The 23,909-nt window shown below is 42.9% G+C and overlaps 1 protein-coding gene across 1 annotated transcript in view; it reads right to left on the bottom strand.

Moving 5' to 3' along the window:
- The window catches only part of LOC126153857 (uncharacterized), a 1,728,205-nt gene that overhangs the window by 217,276 nt on the left and 1,487,020 nt on the right, over window positions 1-23,909 (bottom strand). The window contains exon 40 of the mRNA XM_049916098.1: window positions 8,049-8,194. Within this exon, the coding sequence (XP_049772055.1) occupies window positions 8,049-8,194 (146 nt within the window). The remainder of the gene's footprint in view (window positions 1-8,048; window positions 8,195-23,909) is intronic.

Here is a 23,909-nt window from a genome sequence, read left to right as displayed (position 1 = left end):
AATTACAGTTTAAAGTAAAAATCTAACAAGTCACGGAGAAACACCGCATTTCAAATTCGCTCAGAATAAATGTGATTTATTGGCTTCAATTAAACCTCCTCAAGTACGTCAGTTTTACTGAAAACCACCTTCAGCTAGCTAATGGTTCCAGGCTCTGGCCTTCGGCCTGTTGCTACCGAGCACGGGAGCGCTCACCAAACAGCAACAACACTCGATAAGAAAAACGTATGATTCCATATCTACATCAGTGCTTCGCAAGACACCTGACGCAGTGTAGCGAAGGGTACTTCCGGTGTTACAGACATCACCTCTCCTTTTCCTGTTCCATTACACACCGGAGCGTGGGAAGAATGATTGTCGGTAAATATCTGTATTAGCCGGATTCTTTGTTTTTCAGCCTCTTTCTTCCGCAGTTGCAGATATATAAGTTGTATAGGTTAATTACCATCTTTTGCAGCTGTAATGAAATTATTTTTACTTTAAATGTGGCTGATCGTCCGTGTCCGTGTGTCCTGTGTGTGTGTGCGCGAGCGTGTGTGCGCGCACGCACTTGTGTGTGTGTGTGTGTGTGTGTGTGTATGTGTGTGTGTGTGTGTGTGTGTGTGTGTGTGAAGGGAACTAACGTGTCTTAACTACTGTGTGTATAAATTATTGCTCTAGTATGGTACAGTGGTGACTGACCTAGTGTGGGGATATTGCCTAGTTGTATTATTATTTTGTGGCGTCTGTGGGGGGGTTGTTCTTTCTCTACAATATGTTTTATTAATTTAAACAGCGTCTGGTTGCTGAACTTTGTCTGGCCATTTATTACGTGTTTCTTCTCTATTATCGCTTTTTAAATTTGGAAGTTCTCTTGTGGATTTAGGAGCTGTTTCATGTTGTTGAATTGGACTATTTTCATGCCCTTTTCTGTCGTGGTTGGGTGATGGTTTTCTTGCCGGGGATGTCCTCCAAATGGTCAATGACTTTTACTGTATTTCCTTGTTCTTTTGTGTTAATTACTCCATATTTTAAAAGGTCTGCCTATTTATCCTAAATATAGAGGATTGCAGCTGCTACACTGGAGTTGGTGGATGCCAGATTTTTGGTACATGTCAGTGTGAACTTCCTTTTTTAAACATTTTTGTACTGACTTATTGCTTTAGTGTGCTATTTTTATTCCTCGTTTCTTGAGGATGTCACCAATTCTGTGTCAGTTTGTTTCCGTGATTGGTACCGTATGTGAGTCTGTATGTGAGTGAGTGTGGGTGAGTGTGAACCAGCTTGCCTGCTGAGTTTCTGTGTTGTTCCCTTGGTGTCTAGTGGTGATGTTGGTGCGTCCGTATGTGGTGGGTATTGCGGGTCTCTAGATTTGAGTGGTGTTTTTATTTTTCATTTTTATGTTTTATATGTATTTACTTGTTTCATTTCGTACTGGGAATTCTTGGTATCCATTATTTTTATTTTTGAATAATTATGTCCAGGTCCTTGTAATTGATATATTTGTCAAGTGGTACTGTGTTTAATCTGTGGACCACATATCTGACAGCAGATTCTTTCTGTGCTTCTGGGTGATTAGATGACTGATGTAATATTTTCTCTTTTGTGGTGTTTTTCCTGTAAATGGAGAATGAGTAATGGTTATTGTAGCGTCTGCTACTAGACTCTATTGAACATCTCCGTAACAGTCTCACGCCGAACAAACGACCCCTTGACGAAAAGCTCCGTTCTCAAATGGATCCTGTGTATCTCTTCTATCAATCCAACCTGGTATGGGTCCCGGGCTGCTGAGCCATACTCAAGAATCAGTCGAGCAACTGTTTCGTAAGCTAACTCATTCGTGGATGAATTACATTCTATAGTGGTACTGTCGACTACCAGTCATCAGTCCTCTGCTGGTCTCTCTCCAAATCACTACAGTACTCTGGTGCTGCTACCTTATTATAGACAACTGTATCATCTATGAAGAACCTTATAGAGCTTCCGAAGTTATCTGCTATATCCTGTACATAAATGTAAACAGTAACGCTCCTATCACACTTCCTTAGGCTACTCTTCATATTACTTTTACTGTCGTAGATCTTGTTCCGTTGAGAGCGATGACTTCTACCTGCAAGAAAGTATTGCGTCCCATCGCATATCTTGTCCGATACTAGGTAAGCACGCATTCCTTTTCACCAAGCAGTAATGCAGGATTTTGTCAAATGCCTCCCTGAAGTCAAGTAACACAGCATCAACCTAGGCGTCGATGTCTACAGTGGTGAAAGAATAGAGTGAGCTCTGTTTCGCACGATTGCCGTTCGTAGATTAAGCAGAATTCCGCACCTGCGCACAGGAATGAATTTTCAGACTACTCCAAACCTGTTCAAACTGGCAGAACAGCTTCATTGATCGCTCAGGATCTCCCATTCCCAACTTTACACACTCAACGATCTCGACACGCCACCTACGACCGACAGGGCCCACCCCTGAGGGATGTAGCGAATTTGAAGGTTTCGCGAGCTTCTAGCAGCTCCATGAAACTGTTTCCACATCCAGCACTTTCAGCTGACTAACATCAGGAGCAGAATGCAGGCCTTTCCTTTTCTCATTTCCTGCTGCCACTAACAGCAGTGCTCAAGATAGCTCCCGGCAAAGGAAAGTTGCTAGCCACTAAGTGAACGTAGTAGGACTCGATCACAACACATTTGTAAGGATTACATCGTCTTCAGGCTGTATAAAAGCACCTTCACCCCTGGATACTGGAAACTGTCTCTGGCATCCAAAAAAGCGAAGAGAAAGATCCATTGGGTGATATTTTAGAGGGTTAGCAACATGCAGTTTTCTACACCCAGAACATAGTCCATGGTACAGGATCACAGCTCTAACTAGGGCTCATAGGTCGGTTACCGGATCGAAGGTGGATGGTTTTCTCCAGTGAACTTATAAGGCAGTGTCATTAATATCAACACCAACTACTTTCGACGAATAACGAAAGAGATATGCAGACAGCTGAAAAAGAAGTCATCGGAAAGTTTATAAGACTAGATCGTTGAAAGACGTCGCAGTAACGCTCGTCGCAGTGGGGCCCAGAGGCAAGTAGTTTCCGCCGGCCTACAACATTTCATGTCGGCTGGAGGCCGAAAGAAACCCCTGCCCCTAAGCCCTCGTCTCCACAGCTGATGCATCTCCCAGTGATACTTACTAGCTCCTCTGATGCAGGTGACTCTTCATGAATGGTTGCTGAAAAGCATCAACACTGGCACCAAGGAGAACTAATACGTACTTCATTTCGGAAACTTACCTTCATGTTTTGTAGTAGTGTGATTCGTCAGACTACTTAACTTGAACTTTTTCTTTATTTCTTATTGGACAAGTGTGTGGGTTGGCGTGAAATGAGGACATGAGTAAGGTTTATAATTGCTGGACAACGATGGGTGCGCTAATTAGTTTTAATATTAAAGAAGGCGCCCTTCAAATAGTATTTCAGTGTTTGAACTACTATCTGAACGGCTCCTTCTTTGATACTAACCAGTACTTGAACACCAAAACATCTGGAATAAGATTGAGATTCCGGTTCTTGCCCAATCGTGGGATCTCGAGAGACCAACCTCTCGGAGATGACATTTTTCTACTCTTAGTATTTGTCTGCCACGTCGTCATTGTTTCTCATTACATGCACTGTATGCTTAAACATAACTGTACAACCATTAAACACCTGTCTTGTATGGTAGTGCTCGTCTAGGAGGTAATAGGTTCAAACCCTGTAGAGGAAAGAAATTTTCGTCATTGGAGAGGTAGGTGCTCAGCATCACTGTTTACGATAGTAAGCAATGTCCTGGGCTAAGTCACAAATAACCTGCGAGTACTTCATAGCAGTGATGGTATTTGATACTGTTGATGCTTGACATTGCTAACAAAGGTGATGATGACGATGTTTGGTTTGTGGGGCGCTTAACTGCGCGGTCATCAGCGCCCATGCAAAGTCTCAATTTTTACACAATCCAAGTTTTACACAGTCCAATGTAGCCACTGTCACGAATGATGATGATGAAACAAAGAAGGTGATATTTGCCCAGCAGTATGTGCGATTAGTTAAGAATCTGACCGATGAAGGTTGATGTACAAGGCCAAGGGCAAGACCCGACCAAATTTCTGGAAACTACAGCATTTCGCACAACAGAATGCGGGCAGGTCGGCAGATGTCACTGAAGTTTGTGCTGCTTCTAAACTATTTCTTGATCTCTACATTCCCTATCTCTGAATCAGTGGAAATCGGATGACGTTTTATCATTGCCCTGCCCCTGCCAATACAACACTGTTACTAGTCGTACTGCGCCACCACTGTGTGAGAAGGCGTAGCTTTTGCAACTCCCCCATCCACTTATTTCTACCTCCTTCCGCAGCTGCCGTCAACAACGATCCATCGCCCGTGACAGTCCTTGTGGGGGGTACAGTTTGCCTTGATCACTCGCCACACCCCTTTGTACTAGAGACCACTGAGAGGTTTATCAAAAGTTTATCAATCAGTTCTTGGCAAGGCTCTCTATTCAGAACTTAACGGTATATGTTTGGAAAACAACAGAAAAATCAAGACGACCACCGTCACTGCTTCATTCGCATTGATATCTTTTTTCTGAATCGTTAAGTAGCGCATAAAATTTCTCGCAACATCATTGCCTTCAATAGTCTCGAAAGATAAAATTAGTTGCCAGCGGACTGATCTGTCATACAAAACGAACGGGTTTCAGGTCTTAGTTCGACCCAGTGGTTAAGACAGTGTTGGTGTTCTGGAGGGTGAGGTACCAGTTCCCCATCCGGTCTTTCAGATTTAGGCTTTCCATGGATTTCTTAAATCATTTAAGGCATATATGGCAAGGTTCTTTTGAAAGGATACAGACAAATGTCTCCCACATTCCTCCGAAATCTTGCACTCCGTCCTTTATGACCTAGACGTCCAACTTTAATCCTTCCTTCCTTCCTTCCTTCCACCCTTGTGGGCGACCACCCTGATGTATGTTTTCCGTGCTTTCCCAAAGTCACTTAAAACATTTTCTCTTCAACAAAACTACTGCCATTTATATACGTCGTCCGTGTTCAAATGTAGCAGCACACCAATCAGTCTCTGGTTAACGAGTCCTTAAATTCTTATTTTCCTTTTATTTCGCCAAGTACAGCAGAGTCCCGGTAATCCGAACGTTCGATTTATCCGAACATGAAAAATGCTGGTCTAAGTATGGAAAACTGTGCGGTAAACTGCTGTACATACAAACTGTTTTAATTTACACAGTACAGTAAACATGTATTAGAAAAATTGGCAAGAAAACATTAGGTTTAAACAATGCATAATAATGAAAGTAAAGCTGTCAAACTTACTAAAATATAGCTGACATTTTATCCCTATCTTTTAGATGTCAAAAACTCGGTCTTTTTTTTTTTTTTTTTTTTTTTTTTTTTTTTTTTTTTTTGCTTAATGAAGACAGTCTTTTATATGACGCACATTCCGCCATCGTCTCATAAACATCAAATCAGCAGGTGTAGCAGCGGGCTGTTACTGTAAACAACGTAGCGCGAGGTCAAGGACTTCTGCTGCGTCACTGTGTGGCACCAGCTCTCCTTTGTCGCTTTCAGGCTCATTCTCACTTCCGTCGCAGCAGTCCACTTCGTCCTGGTCTTGAGTCACAGCAGCAACTAAATCAGCGTCAGTAAGGTTCCCTACAAATGCCCCATCCGCTGCCATCCGCTCATCTACGTCTCCTTCACTAGTTTCTTCACATCCAAGGATTGTCTGTATCATTTGTAGTAGATTTTCCTCTTCATTTTCAATTAGGTTGTCCTGAAATTCAAGAGATCCACAGCTCTCTCCACGATTTTCTCAGAGTATTTTCTGAAATATTCTGCCATGCCTCAGCGTCCCAATAAACAACATCCTTCACGTTGGTCTTTTCTACTTTGTCCACTCAAGGAATGCTGTCATCTTGGATCAGCATTCTTAAAAATTGTTTTCTCTAAATCAGTTTTGATGTTTGCAGTACGCCCTGGTCCATCGGCTGTAGAAGTGGTGTAACATTCGGCGGCAAAAACTTCGCCACAATTTCTCCATCACATAATTCCTCAATGCTGGGGTGAGATGGCGCGTTATCAATCAAAAGGATTGCACGGGGAGACAAATGATTTTCCTTAGAAAACCGTTGAACTGAGGGAAAAAACTGGCCGTGAAGCCATTCTTTCAACAGCTTACCATCCATCCATGCTTTTTTTCTGGTTGCGATAATATAAGGGCAGGGACTTCATGTTGCAGTTTTTAAAGCTCTTCGCCTAGCAGATTTTCCGATCAGCATTATAGGCAGCTTGTGATTACCAGCAGCGTTGCTGCACGCTAATAGTCACAGGATCTTATCACACTTTAAAACCAGGAGCATGGTCTTCTGCTTTTGATGCCAGGCTTTTTGTTGGCAATGCCCTAAAATTAGGGCCAGTCTCGTCAGCGTTATAAATTAGTTGGGGAGAATACTTTCCCTCTCTTATAATTTTTTCAAACTAACTGAAGAGCTTTATCCACTTTATCGCACAGGGACTGCCGAATTTCGAGTGTTTTTCCCGAAGACATTGCGCAGGACTGTTCAAGCTTCACTCGGTTTTTCTTCCAATCACAAATGGCTGCTTTACCAACACCCAGTTCCATTGCCAGTTAAGATACATTCTCATCGCTGTCTATCCGCTTCAAAGCATTCAGATTTTCTTTGAGGGTTAACGTTGTCTGTTTCCGTTTACTCATGACGAAAATACGTACACCACTACACCTAAACGAATACAGTACAACTGTTACGTGTGCCAGTGATAGATAACTAACATAACCAAGCGCTTTGCGAGCCAGCTGGCAGTGCACTGACCTCAGACACTACAAAAGTCTCAAAAACAAGGGCAGGGAGTGAGAGTGAGCCATTGTTCCTACACTTGTTCCCATTTGTTACCATGGTGTACCTACTTATCTGCTTGGTATACTTCATTCTAGAAACACGCCACCGTAATTCCGGCTAATCCGAACAAATCGGTAATCCGAACAACGTCCGGTCCCAATTAGTTCAGATTAACGGGACTCTACTGTACATTACTGAGACGCTAATTAGTTAGATTTGTTGCACCATAAGGTCTAGTTACTCCCGGTTCGAATTCAGTGCAAGCTCAACAAGAATCAAACACCTGAAAAGTTTGATGTTGTGATGAAATGAGGCCTATTCAGAATGTAATGCATCCTAATTTATCCCTGTTTACAAGAAAACGAAGTGAAGTTTACACAGTATGTAGCTACAGTCCTCAGGAATATTTTCGTCTGCGTTTCAGTGATATCCCAGACTTTTTCGATAATTGTTATCGACCTCTAATTATTCTCGTTTAGTAAAATTCATTGACACTGTTATTCCAACCAAAGCTGAACGGAATTTTGCAGTGTCTGTTTCTTCAAAGTGACAATTGCGACAAGTTTTCTCTAATGTCGAGAACAGATATTAGACCAAACTTTACGAAATTTCTTAAGGGAGCTGATCTGATGCACAGAAGCATTAGTCACCCTACAATCGGCGTTTGTAGAGTAATTCGTAACAGTATTCTCATCTCAGCGGTTGGCACTTGTGTCGCTTCGCATTTGATCTTTGATCGGTGTACAGCCGATTATCTAACTACACAAATCCACACTGACACACTCTCAAAAACATTCTTCGGTATTTGATGACTTACAGTCGGGGTATTACAATCAATATTTTGGATTTTCTGCCAAAGGCCATTCTCAAATACGGAACCACATCGGCTTTTTCTCAAACACTAGAGTAGTTGCCACATGTTAACCGATCACGTTGATATTTCTAAAAACTCCAAAAGAAAACCAGAAAATCGCCACCAAAAGCAAATTTTCCATCAGTACACTATTCTACCAAGTAAAACAATGGGAGGCGTTATTTTCTGACTCAGCCTCGTCCAGTCCTTGTAGACAGAGGCGTGAAGAGATGAAGTGTGCGTTAACAAGTACCATGCGACCATACAGCTGTTTGTCAGTTACTACGCCTACAGAGTGCAAAGCGATGAATACTCACTTGAGTCCCGCCACGATCTCCATAGCACCGTTGAAATTGCCGATATTCCAGCAGGATAGCGCGACGCGCAGGATGCATGATAGTACGGCTTTGCGGTCTTCGTGTGTTGGTTGCGTGATGATTAGGTGCGTGACCCACGAGCTCACCTGCAACATGTGAGAACGGCATTCTCTGATTAGCTTCGTGCGGGCGATGGAGGTATCCATGCCAATAATCTGCCAACACGCACATTAGAAAACGTAACTTACGCTATGAAAGTAAGATCACTAGGAAAAAAAATGCCATATGGAGTGTCGAAGCAAATAGTATAGCGTTCGGACAGATGGCAGGTAACACGTTGCAGCTCAGAGAAACAGTTTCGAGAGCGTCGAATTGCATCCTGCGTGTTTTCAGAGGATCCGGTGCTGTGCTCGATCCTTTCTCCATCTGTAACCTGGGATTTAAAGCGGATAGGACGGGGTGACGAAAGGAGTAACAACTGCCTTCGATTATAGCAAAGGCATCTGCAGGACTAAATAATAAGTAGTTGAGGACAGAAGATACGAGGCCTATTTAATAAAGAATGATCACAATTTATTTACGATCACAATTTTCCGCGCTAGAGTTTAATTTTATGGAATTCTGTTAGCTTAATGCGTAACAAACGCGCCATACTAGTTTCGTTGTCGGTACTCCTGATTCCTGACTGTGAGAGGAGGGCAAGCTAAGACACGTGCAGTATCGCCTACTGCAACAATGGACGTAACGCGCGATTAACAGTCTGCGCCTTTGAAATTCTGCTTTCGTATCAACAAATCTTCATCTGAGACCTATGCAATGCTAAAGGACGTCTGCGGAGACTCTGTCCTTCCCTACAGCTCAGCTCAAAGATGGTTTAAATTGTTTAAAGAGAGGGAAGAATTAATTTCAAAGGAAGGTGAACCTGGCACTCCAGTTACCTCTATTACGGAAGAAATCATCAACACTGCTGCTGTCGTTGTGAGAGACAATCGACGAATAACCTGACCAACAGTTTCTGACATAATGAAGATTTCAGTTTGTGTCACCCACAAGTTGGTGACAGAAAAACGTTGCGAAACGATAATACAGACCGCATATTGCAAAAATTGTTACTGAATATTTTGCATTCCTCACCCACCCTATGTTCCGGATATGGTTCGGTGCGACATTTTTCTATTCCTTATCTTGAATAAACAGGTTCGTGAGAGGCATTTTCCATTGTCAGAAGCAATAGTGAAGGCTGCGGAGGCGACTGTGCAGGACCTATCAAAAAACAGTTTCTACCATGTCTTTGCAGACTGGCAGAAACGCTGGGACGCGTGTATCGCATCCAAAGGAGCCTAGTTTTAGAGCGGCCATGACAATTGTGAGTTTGATTACAGGTATATTGTAAAAAAATTAGGGTCATTCTTTATTCAAGAGCCCTCGTATTTTCTTCGATTTAATAAAAGCTTTTGATTTTGTGGACCTAGCTATAACTGAGTAGAAGTTCGAGCAGTGTGGTGTTAAGAGAAACATGGCATCAAGTTATTCTTTCACTGTGCACTCGGAACAGAAAAGTGTGACGTGATGCGATTGGAGGGTTCGTAGTATCCATACATGTTATGAAAATGTGTGTTTGTGTGTGTGTGCGTTCCATATCTTCTCCTAAACCATTGGACCGATTTCAACTACGCTTTGTACACATATCCTTTACTGTCAGGCGACAATCACTGTCGGGGTAAGAACCACCTACGTATCACAGTTCAGTAGATATGACGTCGTAAAGTGTGAGATGCGTGAAAAACTGCCGCATCATGCATGACTTTAAATTTATTACTTCTGTGCTATTAACTGTATTCCCAACACATTTTGCAGACAGTATCCACATATACCGTTGAATGTACCAACGGAATTATCACTGTATCACACATAATCAGGAGATATGAGGTCATAAACATTGAGTTGCGCGAAAAAACTGCTGCATCATGCGTGCGTTTGAATTTATTACTTCTTTTCTATTAAATGTATTCGCAACATATATCGCAGACAGTATCCAAATAAGCCGCTGAATGTACATACACAAATGCATCATCGTAAAATACATAGTTAAAGAGATATGATGTTATAGACACTGAGATACGTGAAAAAAGTCTCCTCATGCAGAAAGGTTTAATACATTTATTCTTTACTACACTGCTTCAGGCGAGTCAACGTAAGGTAATCCCTGACAACTGACAGCGCTTTTGATAACTTTCAACTGCACGACACCAACCACTGTAGAAGAAAACAATAGTCGTTTATAGAGCTATGAAGAGTCGTGCCATACAGAAGTTTACAAAACCGCGTTGTAGACACGCGAAGCAACTTTACTTATACATCTGTACATTATGCATATTCCTTTGTACGACCGTTTCACAATTTTGAAGCACTTTTTATGAATATATAGAAATTAATTTTTTTCGATATTACACTACAAGCACAGTTCATTTGTTGTTTCCATTTCTAATAGAAAATTGGCAAAATGGGTACCCGGCCAACACCGGGTTGTCAGTTAGTGGGCTCTAAAGGTCAAACGCTGCTTAGAACATCGGCAATGGACTCGCCTTTTGCAACCTCCGTAGCCTGCCGTTGCTGAGCACTCACTATACATCCACCAGGCTCACAATGGGATGCAATTACAAACACTGTTAATTCTTTTTGGGATTTCATTGGTTAAAGAGCTAGTGGAAATTCGGTTGGCAGGATATCCTGATAACCGGGACAACGGCTATCAACTGGGTAACGCATGAAATCCCGTCGTTCCTCACACTTTGTTCTCAGAAAAGACGACTACCCCTAGGGCCATGAGGTGCGGCAACCCGCCGCACAGCTGAGCTTCGCGTTTCCGTCATCGAGGGTGCTGTCAGCTCGGGTCGTGTCGCCGGTCTCGCAGTCACGATCACGACGCATGCGGTAGACGCATACAGCGCGCAAATAAATTGTTTGACATAGGCAGCCGATGTCAGTTTTCGTAGGCTCACACGAAGACATCTGGCAAGAGCGCGTACGAAACGTTGCGCGTAGTATTAACTGGCGACCGGCTGCGCTCCCGAAATATCAACTCGCCTTTTGCAACCATCGAAGTTTGCCGTTGCTGAGCGCACGCTATACACCCACGAGGCTCACGACAGAATGCAACAGAAAATTTTTTTGGCTATTCCTCATTCTTTTTAGGATTCCATTGCTTAAAAAGGCAATGAAGATACGCTTGGCGGAATACGCCATTAACCGGGACAATCGTTATCATTTGCCGGATTTTAAACATGGCTGAAACAGCTACTGTTAAAATTCTTCACGGTAGACGATAACAGCCAAACAGTTGCAGGGTAAAGATTTATTAAAATTCTTGACCTGACCACGGTTTCGATATATCTAAATATACCTTCACCAGAAGTAAAATACACCTGAGCAGGAAGACACCTTCATTAGCATAAACTTTGTATCGTAACTGAGAAAGAGGGTGTGATTTTAGTAAGAGACTAAAAGTTTTTGTGCTTATAATACTCTGGTAATTTTACAGTTACTTAAGTTATAGTGTTTTTTCTTTTTCAGTTACGATGCAAAGTTTTTGCTAATGAAGGTGTCTCCCTGTTCAGGTGTATTTTACTTCTGGTGAAGGTTTATTTAGACATACCGAAACCGTGGTCAAGAATTTTAATAAATCTTTATCCTGCAACTGTTTGGCTGTTATCGTCTACCGTGAACGTTATCATTTGGGTAACACATAGAATCCCATTATTCCCCGCAATTTGTTCTCAGAAAAGACGAAACAGTTCTTTCATAATTTTGACAAAAAAGTTAAAGAACTGTCTAAAGATACTCATTTGATCTGAAAGATTGTGGCATTATCGTCTGGTTACGAGATGCGCCCCAAAGGCATCATATTACTATCAGTCCGTAATAAACAGCTATTGAAATCACTAAGATCCATAGTTCCCTCGACGCTGAGCGTACAGAATAATTTTTTGCTCGATGTAGTTTATATCGACCGAATGTAACAAATTTTCTTTTACTGACAACTATATGAAATAATTCGTCTACCGGTACGGATATTTCTTGCAGCGAAACTAACAACCTTAGGTTGAATAGCACCGAGCTGGAATGCGACAGACACTTTTTTTTTCGAGCCGTGCGTTCACCTGAATTTTTCGCAAGGCTCGTAGCTGAATCAAATTCCATTTTTCACGCTCCAGACGTAATGAGTATCCTACGAGCGCGCGGAGTGGCTTCGCCGAAAACGAAGCATAATTAAGACTCGAGGCGCCGCATTAACGAGCACACCGACGAACGAGATACTCCCCGGCAAACAGGTCCATTTATTCTCTCGTCAACGGCCGCCGCCAGGGTTGGCTGAGTGCAACTAGCCATTGTCCCTCTTACCCAGCAACACTAACTCATCCACGTAAATTACTGTTTGTGCGAAACAGAATTTATCTCCTCCTTACTGTTCTCTCTTTTGTTTTGCACAGAAATGTGGAAGCACTTCTGGGAAAGTGTCGCTGCCTCGAAAACCGGTGGTCACGGGTTCGAGTCTTCCACAGTGAGCTTTACGTAATCAGCAAGAATGCAACAGTTTTATTTTACTTTATTTATGTTTGTCGTAGATGACATGCAGCCAGCAACATGATGACTAAAAGAAATTTACGTACAGAGAAAACAGAAGAATTTTAAGGTAGTGAAAACACGTCAAGGTAACGGCCAACAAATACAGTTCTTTTAGACTGTTGACGGAAGGAATGTTAAAGTGCTGTGCAATCATACTAATTTGCTCTAAAAAAAATGTGGCATTATCATTTGATTACACGATATGTCCCACGATATGTCAATTCTGGCAGTCCGTAGTGTGGGTAGAAAGCTTTCCGTAGAAATGCAGAGCGATTACTCGTACTTGTGCAGGCTACGATCTATTAAAACGTTCATGCTGAATTTGTAAGTTGTTCGCATTTTTTGTTGCAGAGGATAGTGGTGATATTACTGGTAAATTGATGTTACATTTGGATTAGTGACTTGTACGAAGCTATTTGCTGACGGCGACACCACTCAAACGACAAGATTTGGTGTTCTTGTGGTCTTCAGTCGAAGACTGTATTCAAATCGTAGTGCTACAGATAAGGGAAATAATGTTGATGGTGACTAACCAGTTATATTTTATACCTAAAAATTTAGGACGTTCTGAAAGTGCGTTGCTATGATACTCGTATTTGAAGGGGTATTCAAAGAGATCGAGTGGCGGCTGTAAAATGAAAACCATTGGAGCGATCGTAATGCCATTGCCTACGGAAGAAGGTGAAAAGGGTGCTTAAAGAGAAGAGCAAAGGGTTTCAGTGCGTTTTCTGACATCGGAAGGAATGCCTGGAACAGAAATTCATCAAGGAATGAAACAAGAACCCTTTGGAAGGGCCAAGGCGTGGTAGAGGCGATTCCAGGAAGAACGGATACCGTTGACCGATGATGCATGATCCACCGCGATACCCGAGGGCCAAGAGAAAGACAGGCCGTGGCCCGTACGTCACAGCACGTGACACTTCACATCTTACGAGTTCCAGCATCCGTCTCCAGTGGGTAGCAAGTGACTGTTTCAGACAAGTTTAATAATTCTTGACAGCGCGTTTCAACTCATGCAAGCTCTCAGTAGCATACTACAAAGTTAAGACATTTACCAGGTACCTTTCCAACTACGTACTGATTTCCAGTGGGCCCTGTACGGAGCCAAGCGTTCGTTAAGTGTTTTGGAGAAGCAGACTAGCGTGATGTCACAAGTTCGTTGCAGGGCCCGTATCTCTCTTGGGCCCCGGTGTTATGGATGCTATTGTCCATTACGTGGATGTCCTCATAATTGGACATCGGCCATTTACAAAGACATCTATTGCTGAAAAGATCTGATTGAGCGTTGGGATTACAATGGATATACAGTGCTCTCGCTAAACTTGTGCCATTCTTCGATGAATTTCCGTTCCTCACACTGCTTCCGCTGTACGGCAACGCACTATACCCTTTTGATCTCTGTTCCAAGTCTCCATTTCTCTGTTTTCACACTACTGAGTACAGGGGCCGGTCGGCGCGGGGAAATGTTCGCTCTGTCGTCACATGGATGTGCGTCCATTTCCCTCTAGCAGAGAGCTGGGGCCTCAACGGTCTTACAGGGATCACAACCTCTCCCGTAAGCAATGACATTACGATCCCTTCAGCGATTTTCATTTTACAGCCTCCGGCTGATTGCTTTTTCAATGACTATTATAATTGTTAAATCACTTCTCAAATTCCTGATCGAACTGTATGAAGCTTCATGAATTAATTGTTCTTGGAAGCTATGCTAAAGTGAACTACCAAACACTGATGTAAACAAGTCAATATTATTATTATTATTACTGTTGTTGTTATTGTGGCGTTCTGCAGTACATGTGCGAATTATCCCCTCCTTGACTTGCGCTGGTGGCGCCATCGAGAATCGTAAAGGGAAGGTGTGCACAGGCAGTGCGAAGTCGAGTGGTGGAGGCAACACAGTCACGTCATTGTACACAAGTAATGCTGGGATGCTGAAGTAATTGTCTGGCGAATAGCACTGGTTTGGGTTTTGGACTATGCCAGAGCTAACCTGGAGATTGATGACTTAATCTGCACGTGGAGATGTCTTGTGAATTGAGAAGGAGAAGCCTGAAGATTATTGAGCTTCCTTATAATAGTAATACGATAGCCAGCAAAGGACTGATTTCGTACATTAATTTGAAAATTCCTACGTCCACTACTTCTGCTGGATTTATACAGGGTGTTACAAAAAGGTACGGCCAAACTTTCAGGAAACATTCCTCACACACAAATAAAGAAAATATGTTATGTGGACATGTGTCCGGAAACGCTTAATTTCCATGTTAGAGCTCATTTTAGTTTCGTCAGTATCTATGTACTGTACTTCCTCGATTCACCGCCAGTTGGCCCAATTGAAGGAAGGTGATGATGAATTGTGCAATCACGTCATCAACACAGATTTTCTGTGAACGTTTGGGCAGGCATTGTTGGTGAAGTCTTGATTGGGCCCTATGTTCTTCCACCTATGCTCAATGGAGCACGTTATCATGATTTCATACGGGATACTCTACCTGTGCTGCTAGAACATGTGCCTTTACAAGTACGACACAACATGTGGTTCATGCACGATGAAGCTCCTGCACATTTCAGTCGAAGTGTTCGTACGCTTCTCAACAACAGATTCGGTGACCGAGGGATTGGTAGAGGCGGACCAATTCCATGGCCTCCACGCTCACCTGACCTCAACCCTCTTGACTTTCATTTATGGGAGTATTTGAAAGCTCTTGTCTACGCAACCCCGGCACCAAATGTAGAGACTCTTCGAGCTCGTATTGTGGGCGGCTGTGATACAATACGCCATTCTCCAGGGCTACATCAGCGCATCAGGGATTCCATGCGACGGAGGGTGAATGCATGTATCCTCGCTAACGGAGGACATTTTGAACATTTCCTGTAACAAAGTGTTTGAAGTCACGCTGGTACGTTCTGTTGCTGTGTGTTTCCATTCCAATGTTAATGTGATTTGAAGAGAAGTAATAAAATGAGCTCTAACATGGAAAGTAAGCGTTTCCGGACACATGTCCACATAACATATTTTCTTTCTTTGTGTGTAAGGAATGTTTCCTGAAAGTTTGGCCGTACCTTTTTGTAACACCCTGTAAATGTCCGGCATTGGGTGGCTTAAGTTACTGGTTCATTAGAAATGAAAAAATTTTTCACTCTATGAATCTTAAAGCCAATGGGAGTGATGGTATTTTACGCCGCCGCCAAGGTGGCCCCTGTGGGCCAGCAACACATCTAGCAACACACAGGACCGAGGTTGTCTACGTCCAAGGCGTAAGCAATGGTAAACATCGGCTGTTTTGGAAACAGACATACCGCGTACTACTTCCTGCAGAGGGAGTTCGAGATGGCCTGCAGGAAGTATTACTACACAACATCTGATTGGCTGGCCAATGCTATTTAAAGGCTAGAACCAGCAACGTATGTCAGTTCAGGCCGAATACCGACCTCAAGGACGTTTCCACGGAAGACTACGTCTTCGTCATCGGAATAGGACTTGGAATTAAGTGTATGTGTGTTACCTCGCACTCTTGTGGGGAATTTAGAAGTTATCTTTTGTTGCCTCTAGTAGGAAGTTCTTACTGGCTTAGTGACTGTGACTTTTAGTTGTTATTCAGTCACTTCCATATAGACTCACGTAAATAAAAGTTGCGTTGTAAAAACTTTCAAATTGTCAGTTACAACAGTAGCGAGAAATTAATATATGTGATGTTATTCTGCTTCGTCTAATATTGTTTTCATCTCACCGCAATCTTTCTGAAATTCACATTATTGCCTACATTTCTTGGTCTGATACGGTATATGCTATTGTATGTGGAAAAAGGTATTGTAAGACCGAAAACTTGTACTACTTGTTGGCATTAGGACACAAGAATTTGTAAAGGATTCCTGCTAGCTCTCGAGGTACTTTGTATTTGAGTAAATACCGTATGGTACAGGTTTACCTAAAGGTATTAATATTGTGTGAATGTTTATCAGATCATGGACCCGTCATGTGATTACTATGATGAATGAAAATCTTTGTCAAAGCCGAAATTGTAATTAACTTATAACTTGGGAGTCGCGGCGACTATCAGTTTAAAGCTCTTTGCTTTCCAAGTGTTAATTATTGTTCCTTTCAGATGGCGAAAAGATATGTCTGGCTTATGACGTGTTGAATGAGCATTGGAAGTCTAATAAATGTTTGGCTTCGAAATGAACCGATTTCAGTGCCCGTAGACTGGGTGGCCACGACTGCTAGCAATATCGGGGGCGCAGCCGACTGGGGCTGCTTGGTTGTGTTGACAGAGGTTCGGTCGTGGGAATCTACCTTACTTAAGTGGAACCTTGTACCTCATAATAGCTTTAAACCATTGTCATTGCGATCGATTTTATCAAAAGTTCTGAATATTTACTTGTTTTCAAGGTGCGTAAATGGGCTTGTAAAAATTTATTGTTTAATACTTATTGATTACTCATAGAGTTTGTGTAAGTGACTAGCCTGTGATTCTAGAAAGAAAAGGGTACGTTTACCACAGTGTCGTAAGAATTTAGAAATTTTACAAGGATTTATACTCGTGTAAATGTATGGCTCTTCTGAACGAATTTAATTTTATGTTTTCAAATTTCATTGATTGGAAGCAATGGGTCTTGTGAAAGATTTTAATTTCAGTTTTTTTTTATTCGTCCGCTTGGAGGCAAAAATTTAGAAAAGTGTGAGTAATGTTTGAGCTTAATAAATGTTTGAAAGTGTTTGTCTGCCTTGTGACACCCAGTCCTTGCTCCACTGCCCAGTTGGTATATTACTGTATTAATACATTTTACATATTTTCTTCTTCTTTCTTTGTTTGGGTCATCTAAGGACCACACACCAATTTCAATGCTTCCTTATTTGTTGTTCTTTCTTTTTCCTCCAGTATTCTTTCATCTTTTCACTATCTATGCTTTTTCTCTCCTCGGACCATTTTGACCCTGTCTTCTTCTCCCTCCTGCCTTGGAATCCTTCCATTTTTAACACTTTCCTCTTGAAACTCTCTCTTTCTGTTTATCTGTTTCTCTCCAAATCTTTCCTAAATTCTTGAATCCAGGCAATTGTTGACTTCTTGTCCCAAAGATATTTAAAAATATGTTTGGTTAACCTGCTGCTGTTCATTCTGTATAAGTGTCCAAAAAGTTGCAGTCGCTCTTTTGTAGTGTTTCACTTATGTTTTGTATGTTGCGATAAACTCCTTCATTGCTTCTTAATTTCCATACCTCTGTATTTCTTGGTGATCCAAGTATTTTTCGAATGATGTTCCTTTCTAGGACTTCAAGTTTGTGTAATTTGTAGTTCAGTACTACATATTTTATTGATATTGTTATTATTATTAAAATCCTAGCTAATCTATGATACGTTGAAAGTGGGGATGTTAACAAAGTATATTTGAGGGGAGTGTTGGATAACAAACGGTGTTCCCCCGCGGAACCTTAACGTGGACACGCCTCTGAAACCTTTTGTGGTGTGGCTGCAGTCGTTGAGGGAACACCTCAGCATACCGTCATTGTGGCACTGTTCCCTCGACTTCAGTGAACTAATACACGAGGTGCATATCACCCAACTCTTCATCAGTAAACATACCCATATTGTTCTGTGTCACTGTTAACGTGCAGCTAACATTGCCAGGCAAACAAAACCCGGACAAAATCGAGCAACACTGAATACAAGCTTGTGGGAGAAGTGTGAGGTTGTCATTACTACTGAAGCCAGCAACTGACGTGAGTGAGTGGACCGATAATGTTTCCAAACAACAAATACAGCGCATATCGTAGACATCTGAACTCTCGTGCAAGTATTTCCAGAGCGATACACATACTGTGTGAAGATAAACATAGCAGAGATGCTGTGAAGGGGCACCAGAAACAACGGGTCCCTTATACCCAAACAGTCAGAAAAAAATTCCCGAGCAACTTCCGAAATTTTGTCCTTGTTCAGTTTCATACTTCATAAATAGTTTTGCAAGTTTCTTTTGTATTAATTTATCCGAAGTTTTAATTTTTTCTAGAAACAGCGTGTATAGTGAGCTATGACATTTACAGGGACTGGGCAAAAATATGTATACGCCTAAAACATAATGATGTAGGAAAACCATTGGCATTCACAAAGCTTCCAATCAGCTCGAAATCGATAAATACAGGTCAGACGACTCTTATACCATTCTTCCTGCAAAACAACCCCAAATTCAGGTAATCATGATAGACGTGTATGGCGGTCACGCATCCTTCTCTCCAAAGTAGACCATAAAGGATCAATAATTTTGAGACTGCTGAACGTGGTGGCCGGGAGTCATTCTTCCCCGTCCTCACAAAATCAGTCCCGAACGATGCGATGTGAGCTGCTTGAACAGGGGCTTCGTCGTCTTAGAGCTCAACAGTACCATTGGGAAACAAATATTGTATCATGCGATGGATCACATCAGCCAAAATGGTCACATAATCCTTGGCAGTTATGTGACCTTGCAAACCATGGGATTTATAGAATACCACGACATGGCTGTCCACATCATCAGCGAACAGTCGATATGTTTCACTCTTGGGACGTAAACTTGGCCAGAAGTTGGAAACAGTATGAAAGAAGACTGACCGACCAAATGAATTTCTTCCACTGCTCCAAACTCCACGTTTTATGGCTTGTTATTTGCATCACTGATTAGTGGTTTTGGAATTCCAGCTCACGTTGCAATCCTCAGTTTCTGGAGCTACCTTTGTGTTGTTGTGATGCTGACAAAGTTCACGAGTGCAACATTCAGTTCTGCAGTGACTTTTGTAGCTGTCGTTCTCTTACTTTCGTCACTGATGTCTGCAATGACCGCCTGTTACGATCATTAAACACACACTTTCCTGCACAGTGTGACTCAGGGTATAATGCTTTTCTGCTTTCCCTACATGAAATGAAAAACTACGATACGGTACCTTTTGAAACCTCTTTGATTCCTTTGGAGCGTGCTAGTCGCTGGAAAAGATGGCTGAATAATCATGCGGATGAGTTGTGCATAGCTTTCAGCTTACTGCACACGGGCTACAGGGTCGCTCCTATTTACCAGACCATTAGAGAAGGTTATGTTTTCCATGTCCTGTGTGGAATGATGATACTTCCATTATTCTGGTAAGTGCTAAGATAAAACTAGATCGTAAAAGCATTTCACAAACTTTTCGAAATAAAAACAGGTCCCATTAGAACTAACGAATGCGCAGCACTTGTCGGGAACAGTCAATACAGTTTACAGCACAACACCAACAGATTTTTATTACATGCTGCATCCAAGGACAATAACAAAAGGAGTGTGTCTTCATCCGTTTACTGCATTCTGTAGGTCATTCATAACAGTAAACATAAGAGATCTGTTTCACAGTAACGAAAATCAACAAGAGCGCGTACATCTTCAGATATGCGTTTTAGAGCCCAAGGTTAGTGGACGTTTTCAATTTGTTTTGGTCCATACTACAAGCTCTAAAAATGGAATACCTTTTTTAACAGCCTGTTTGTGTAAATGAGACGTGCGTTGTAAACAGCGGCACAAAGGATGACTTTGTAAAACACGAGGATATGAGTAAGCACTTGACACATTGTCGATCATTACCAGGTGGGATTGACGGAGGACATCGAAAGGGTGCAAAAAAGGGCAGCTCGTTTTGTATTATCACGTAATAGGGGAGAGAGTGTGGCAGATATGATATGTGAGTTGGGATGAAAGTCATTAAAGCAAAGACGTTTTTCGTCGCGGCGAGATCTATTTACGAAATTTGTCACCAACTTTCTCTTCCGAATGGGAAAATATTTTGTTGAGCCTTACCTTCATAGGTAGGAATGATCATCAAAATAAAATAAGAGAAATAAGAGCTCGAACAGAAAGGTTTAGGTGTTCGTTTTTCCCGCGCGCTGTTCGGGAGTGGAATGGTAGAGAGATAGTATGATTGTGGTTCGATGAACCCTCTGCCAAGCACTTAAATGTGAATTGCAGAGTAATCTTGTAGATGTAGAAATCACCTGATAGTGTAAAAATAAATGACTGTGACCATATTAAAACTGAGACGGAAAATGGAATTGATAAGTATTGATAACAGTCATAGGAGATAACTGTGAAACATCCGGTCAGTGCACGGAATGAAACGAAGTGATCTATTGTCTCTCCTGTGGGTTGGTTAGCTTTCCCTTCGTACATGACTGCCTCCATCTAGTAACACTGTACGAGCCGGACGCTGGACGTGCGTGGTCTAGCTAATTGGTTGTTTCCATTCTCCTGGCCAAATTTCCTCTCACTACTCAAGCTGCGGGCCTCGTCAACGGCGAGGCGAGTTCCCCGCCGGATGTGGGTTGCCGGAAGTACTACGTGCTCAGACCAGGCACTGTTTGAGCGAGCGCACGCCCCGAGCGTAATTCTTGTAATGGCCCGGGCGCTCCCGGGTTATCACATTATGAACGCAGAGGGCGACGCGACGCGACACTGCCGCCATCCGGCTGTCTGCCCTGCAGCCACGGATTCTTCCTGCGACACCGCGGCCGCGTTTAACAGTCCCCTATGAGAGCGATACAGCGTGGAGATTAGTCTGACGCGCCCTCAACAGCGCGGTCATTAACACACACATAAACTGAAGCGCCAAAGAAACTGGTATATGAATGCTTATTCAATTACAGAGATATGTAAACAGGCAGAATACGACGCTGCGGTCGGCAACGCCCATATAACACAAGTGTCTGGCTCAATTATTAGATCGGTTACCGCTGCTTCAATGGCAGGTTATCAAGATTTAAGCGAGTTTGAACGTAGTGTCATAGACGGCGCACGAGCGATGGGACACAGCATCTTCGAGGAAGCGATGAAGTGAGGATTTTCCCGTACGACCATTTTGCGAGTGCACCGGGAATATGAGGCACCCGGTAAAACATCAAATCTCCGACATCTCTGCGGCCAGATAAAGATCCTGAAAGAACGGGACCAACGACGACTGAAGAGTCATTCAACGTGACAGAAGTGCAACCCTTCCGCAAATTGCTGCAGATTTCAGTGCTGGACCATCAACAAGTGTCGACGGGCGAATCATTCAACGAAACATCATCGATATTGGCTTTCGGGGCCGAAGACCCTCTCGTGTGCCATTGATGACTGCACGACACAAAGCTTTAAGCCTCAACCGGGTCCTTCAACACCGACTTTGGACTGTTGATGACTGGAAACACATTGCCTGGGACGAGTCTCGTTTCAAATTGTATAGAGCGGATGGTCGCGTACGGGTATGGAGACAACCTCATGAATCCATGAAACCTGCATGTCAGCAAGGGACCGTTCAAGCTGGTGGAGGCTCTGTAATGGTGTGGGACGTGTGTAGTTGGAGTGATAAGGGACTCCTGATACGTCTAGACATGACTCTGATAGGTGACACGCAAGTACCATCCTGTCTGATCAGCTGCATCCTTTCATGTCCATTGTGCATTCCGACGGACTTGTGTAATTCTAGCACGACAATGCGACAACTCACACGTCCCGAATTGCTACAGAGTGTCTCCAGGAACACTCTCCTGAGTTTAAACACTTCCGCTCGCCACCAACTCCCCAGACACTAACGTTATTGAGTGTATCTGGGATGCCTTGCAACGTGCTGTTTAGAAGAGATATGCACCCCCTCGTACTCTTACGGATTTATGGACAGCCGTGCAGGATCAGCGGTATCAATTCCCTCCAGTACTACTTCGGACATTAGTCGAGTACATGCCACGCCGTGTTGGAGCACTTCTGCGTGCTCGCGGGGGCCCTACACGATATGATGCAGGTGTACCAGTTTCTTTGGCTCTTCACTGTAGTATCTTCCTGCAAGAAGCAAACACTTCTGTAGTCCTAACGAACAGTTGCCAAATACACTCCGAATATCCCTAAGATCCCATTTTACATATCTGCACCCTCTTTCCCATTCAGGTACTTTTCAGTTCATTTTTCTCCCCTCCTCCTCCTCCTCCTTCTTCTTTTGCCCCCTCTTCCCTTTCAGTTTTGCCTTTGCTGTTCCTTTTTTCGCCTCTCACAAAACCGTGGCTATACGGAAACGTTCACGCACCTTGGCTGCCATAGCTCACTTGCACTACCGGATACAATGATTGTAAATAGTGACGTAAAAGTCATCGAGACAAGATGAGGGCAGTTAGTCTTATAACTATTCCCTTTCTCGTGGAAGGGTTTATTCTGTGGAGCTACTGGTTACAAATAGGTAAACAGTTTGAGGGGGAGTAGAGGGGATGGATGGAATTTTTGGAACGCTAGGAAGGCGAACTGGAGGTCGCTGACAGGACGAGGGGTTTTTCGTGTATCGATGGCATGAAGAGCAAGCTATTCCACTCATGTGGGGCATGATTACCCGCGGGCGCCTATCAGCTCGCCCTCTGGGCAGTCTTAGGTCCTAGGTCACCAATCAAGTGGCCTTACTACACTGTATTCACATCTTGTTCTGTTGCGTGCTTACAACCTCTCACTCGTCCCAGTTACATCCAGACAGATGCTTCATGGTTTATTAACAAAACACTATAACACTTCGCCAGAGTTTTGAGACGAAGATTCAGGACCTGTGTTACCTAAAAATTATTTAGCTCTTCTTTTCCGATGAACCATTTAAGGTAGCTACCTTTGGAAACGAAATTAAAAACGACTGATTTACAATATTGCACTTTGCTCACGTATAAGTACTACAGTTGCAGGAGTCTGTTACGATGGTATCGTGATGCACATATAGAAGATGCTTCTGATCTACTCGCAATGCAGCTGACATCTTGTCTATGGATCAACATATTGTTCTGAATAGCTTTACTCTGTCAAGGAGAAGATGGAAACTACAGAACCCAGATTGATTATTACAAACTGAAGAGCATCGGCGCCTTGCGGATTAGAGAAAAAAAATGGTCGCTTGTGAATAAAAAGAAACTGTACAACCACAGAAGTATTAGAATGTTAGCGTTTCTCTTTACTTAGGCTGATTTTTAAGCTAAACACTTGATTTTCCAATCGACTTGCTCGTTCTAGTTCCCTCACTAAACGTTTTTGAAGTGCGCAGAGCGTTCGCCGCCCGTGCCCTAGCCATTTGCCCATCCCATGCTTGTGAGCGGCCGGCTCCACGACTGCCCGAGGACGAGCAGTTCGCCCACGCCTGGCCCACCTCTGATTGCTGGCGCCCACCTGCCAGTAATCGGGCACTCGAGAGTGTAGAATAGGAAACTGGTGCTATTATGTGCAGAGTGTTGAATGACTGTGCGCT

Source organism: Schistocerca cancellata, chromosome 2 (genome assembly GCF_023864275.1).
Source record: "Schistocerca cancellata isolate TAMUIC-IGC-003103 chromosome 2, iqSchCanc2.1, whole genome shotgun sequence".
In the NCBI taxonomy this organism is placed as follows: domain Eukaryota; kingdom Metazoa; phylum Arthropoda; class Insecta; order Orthoptera; family Acrididae; genus Schistocerca; species Schistocerca cancellata.
Note: the sequence above shows the minus strand (reverse complement) of the source record. Positions and strands in the feature narration are given on the sequence as shown.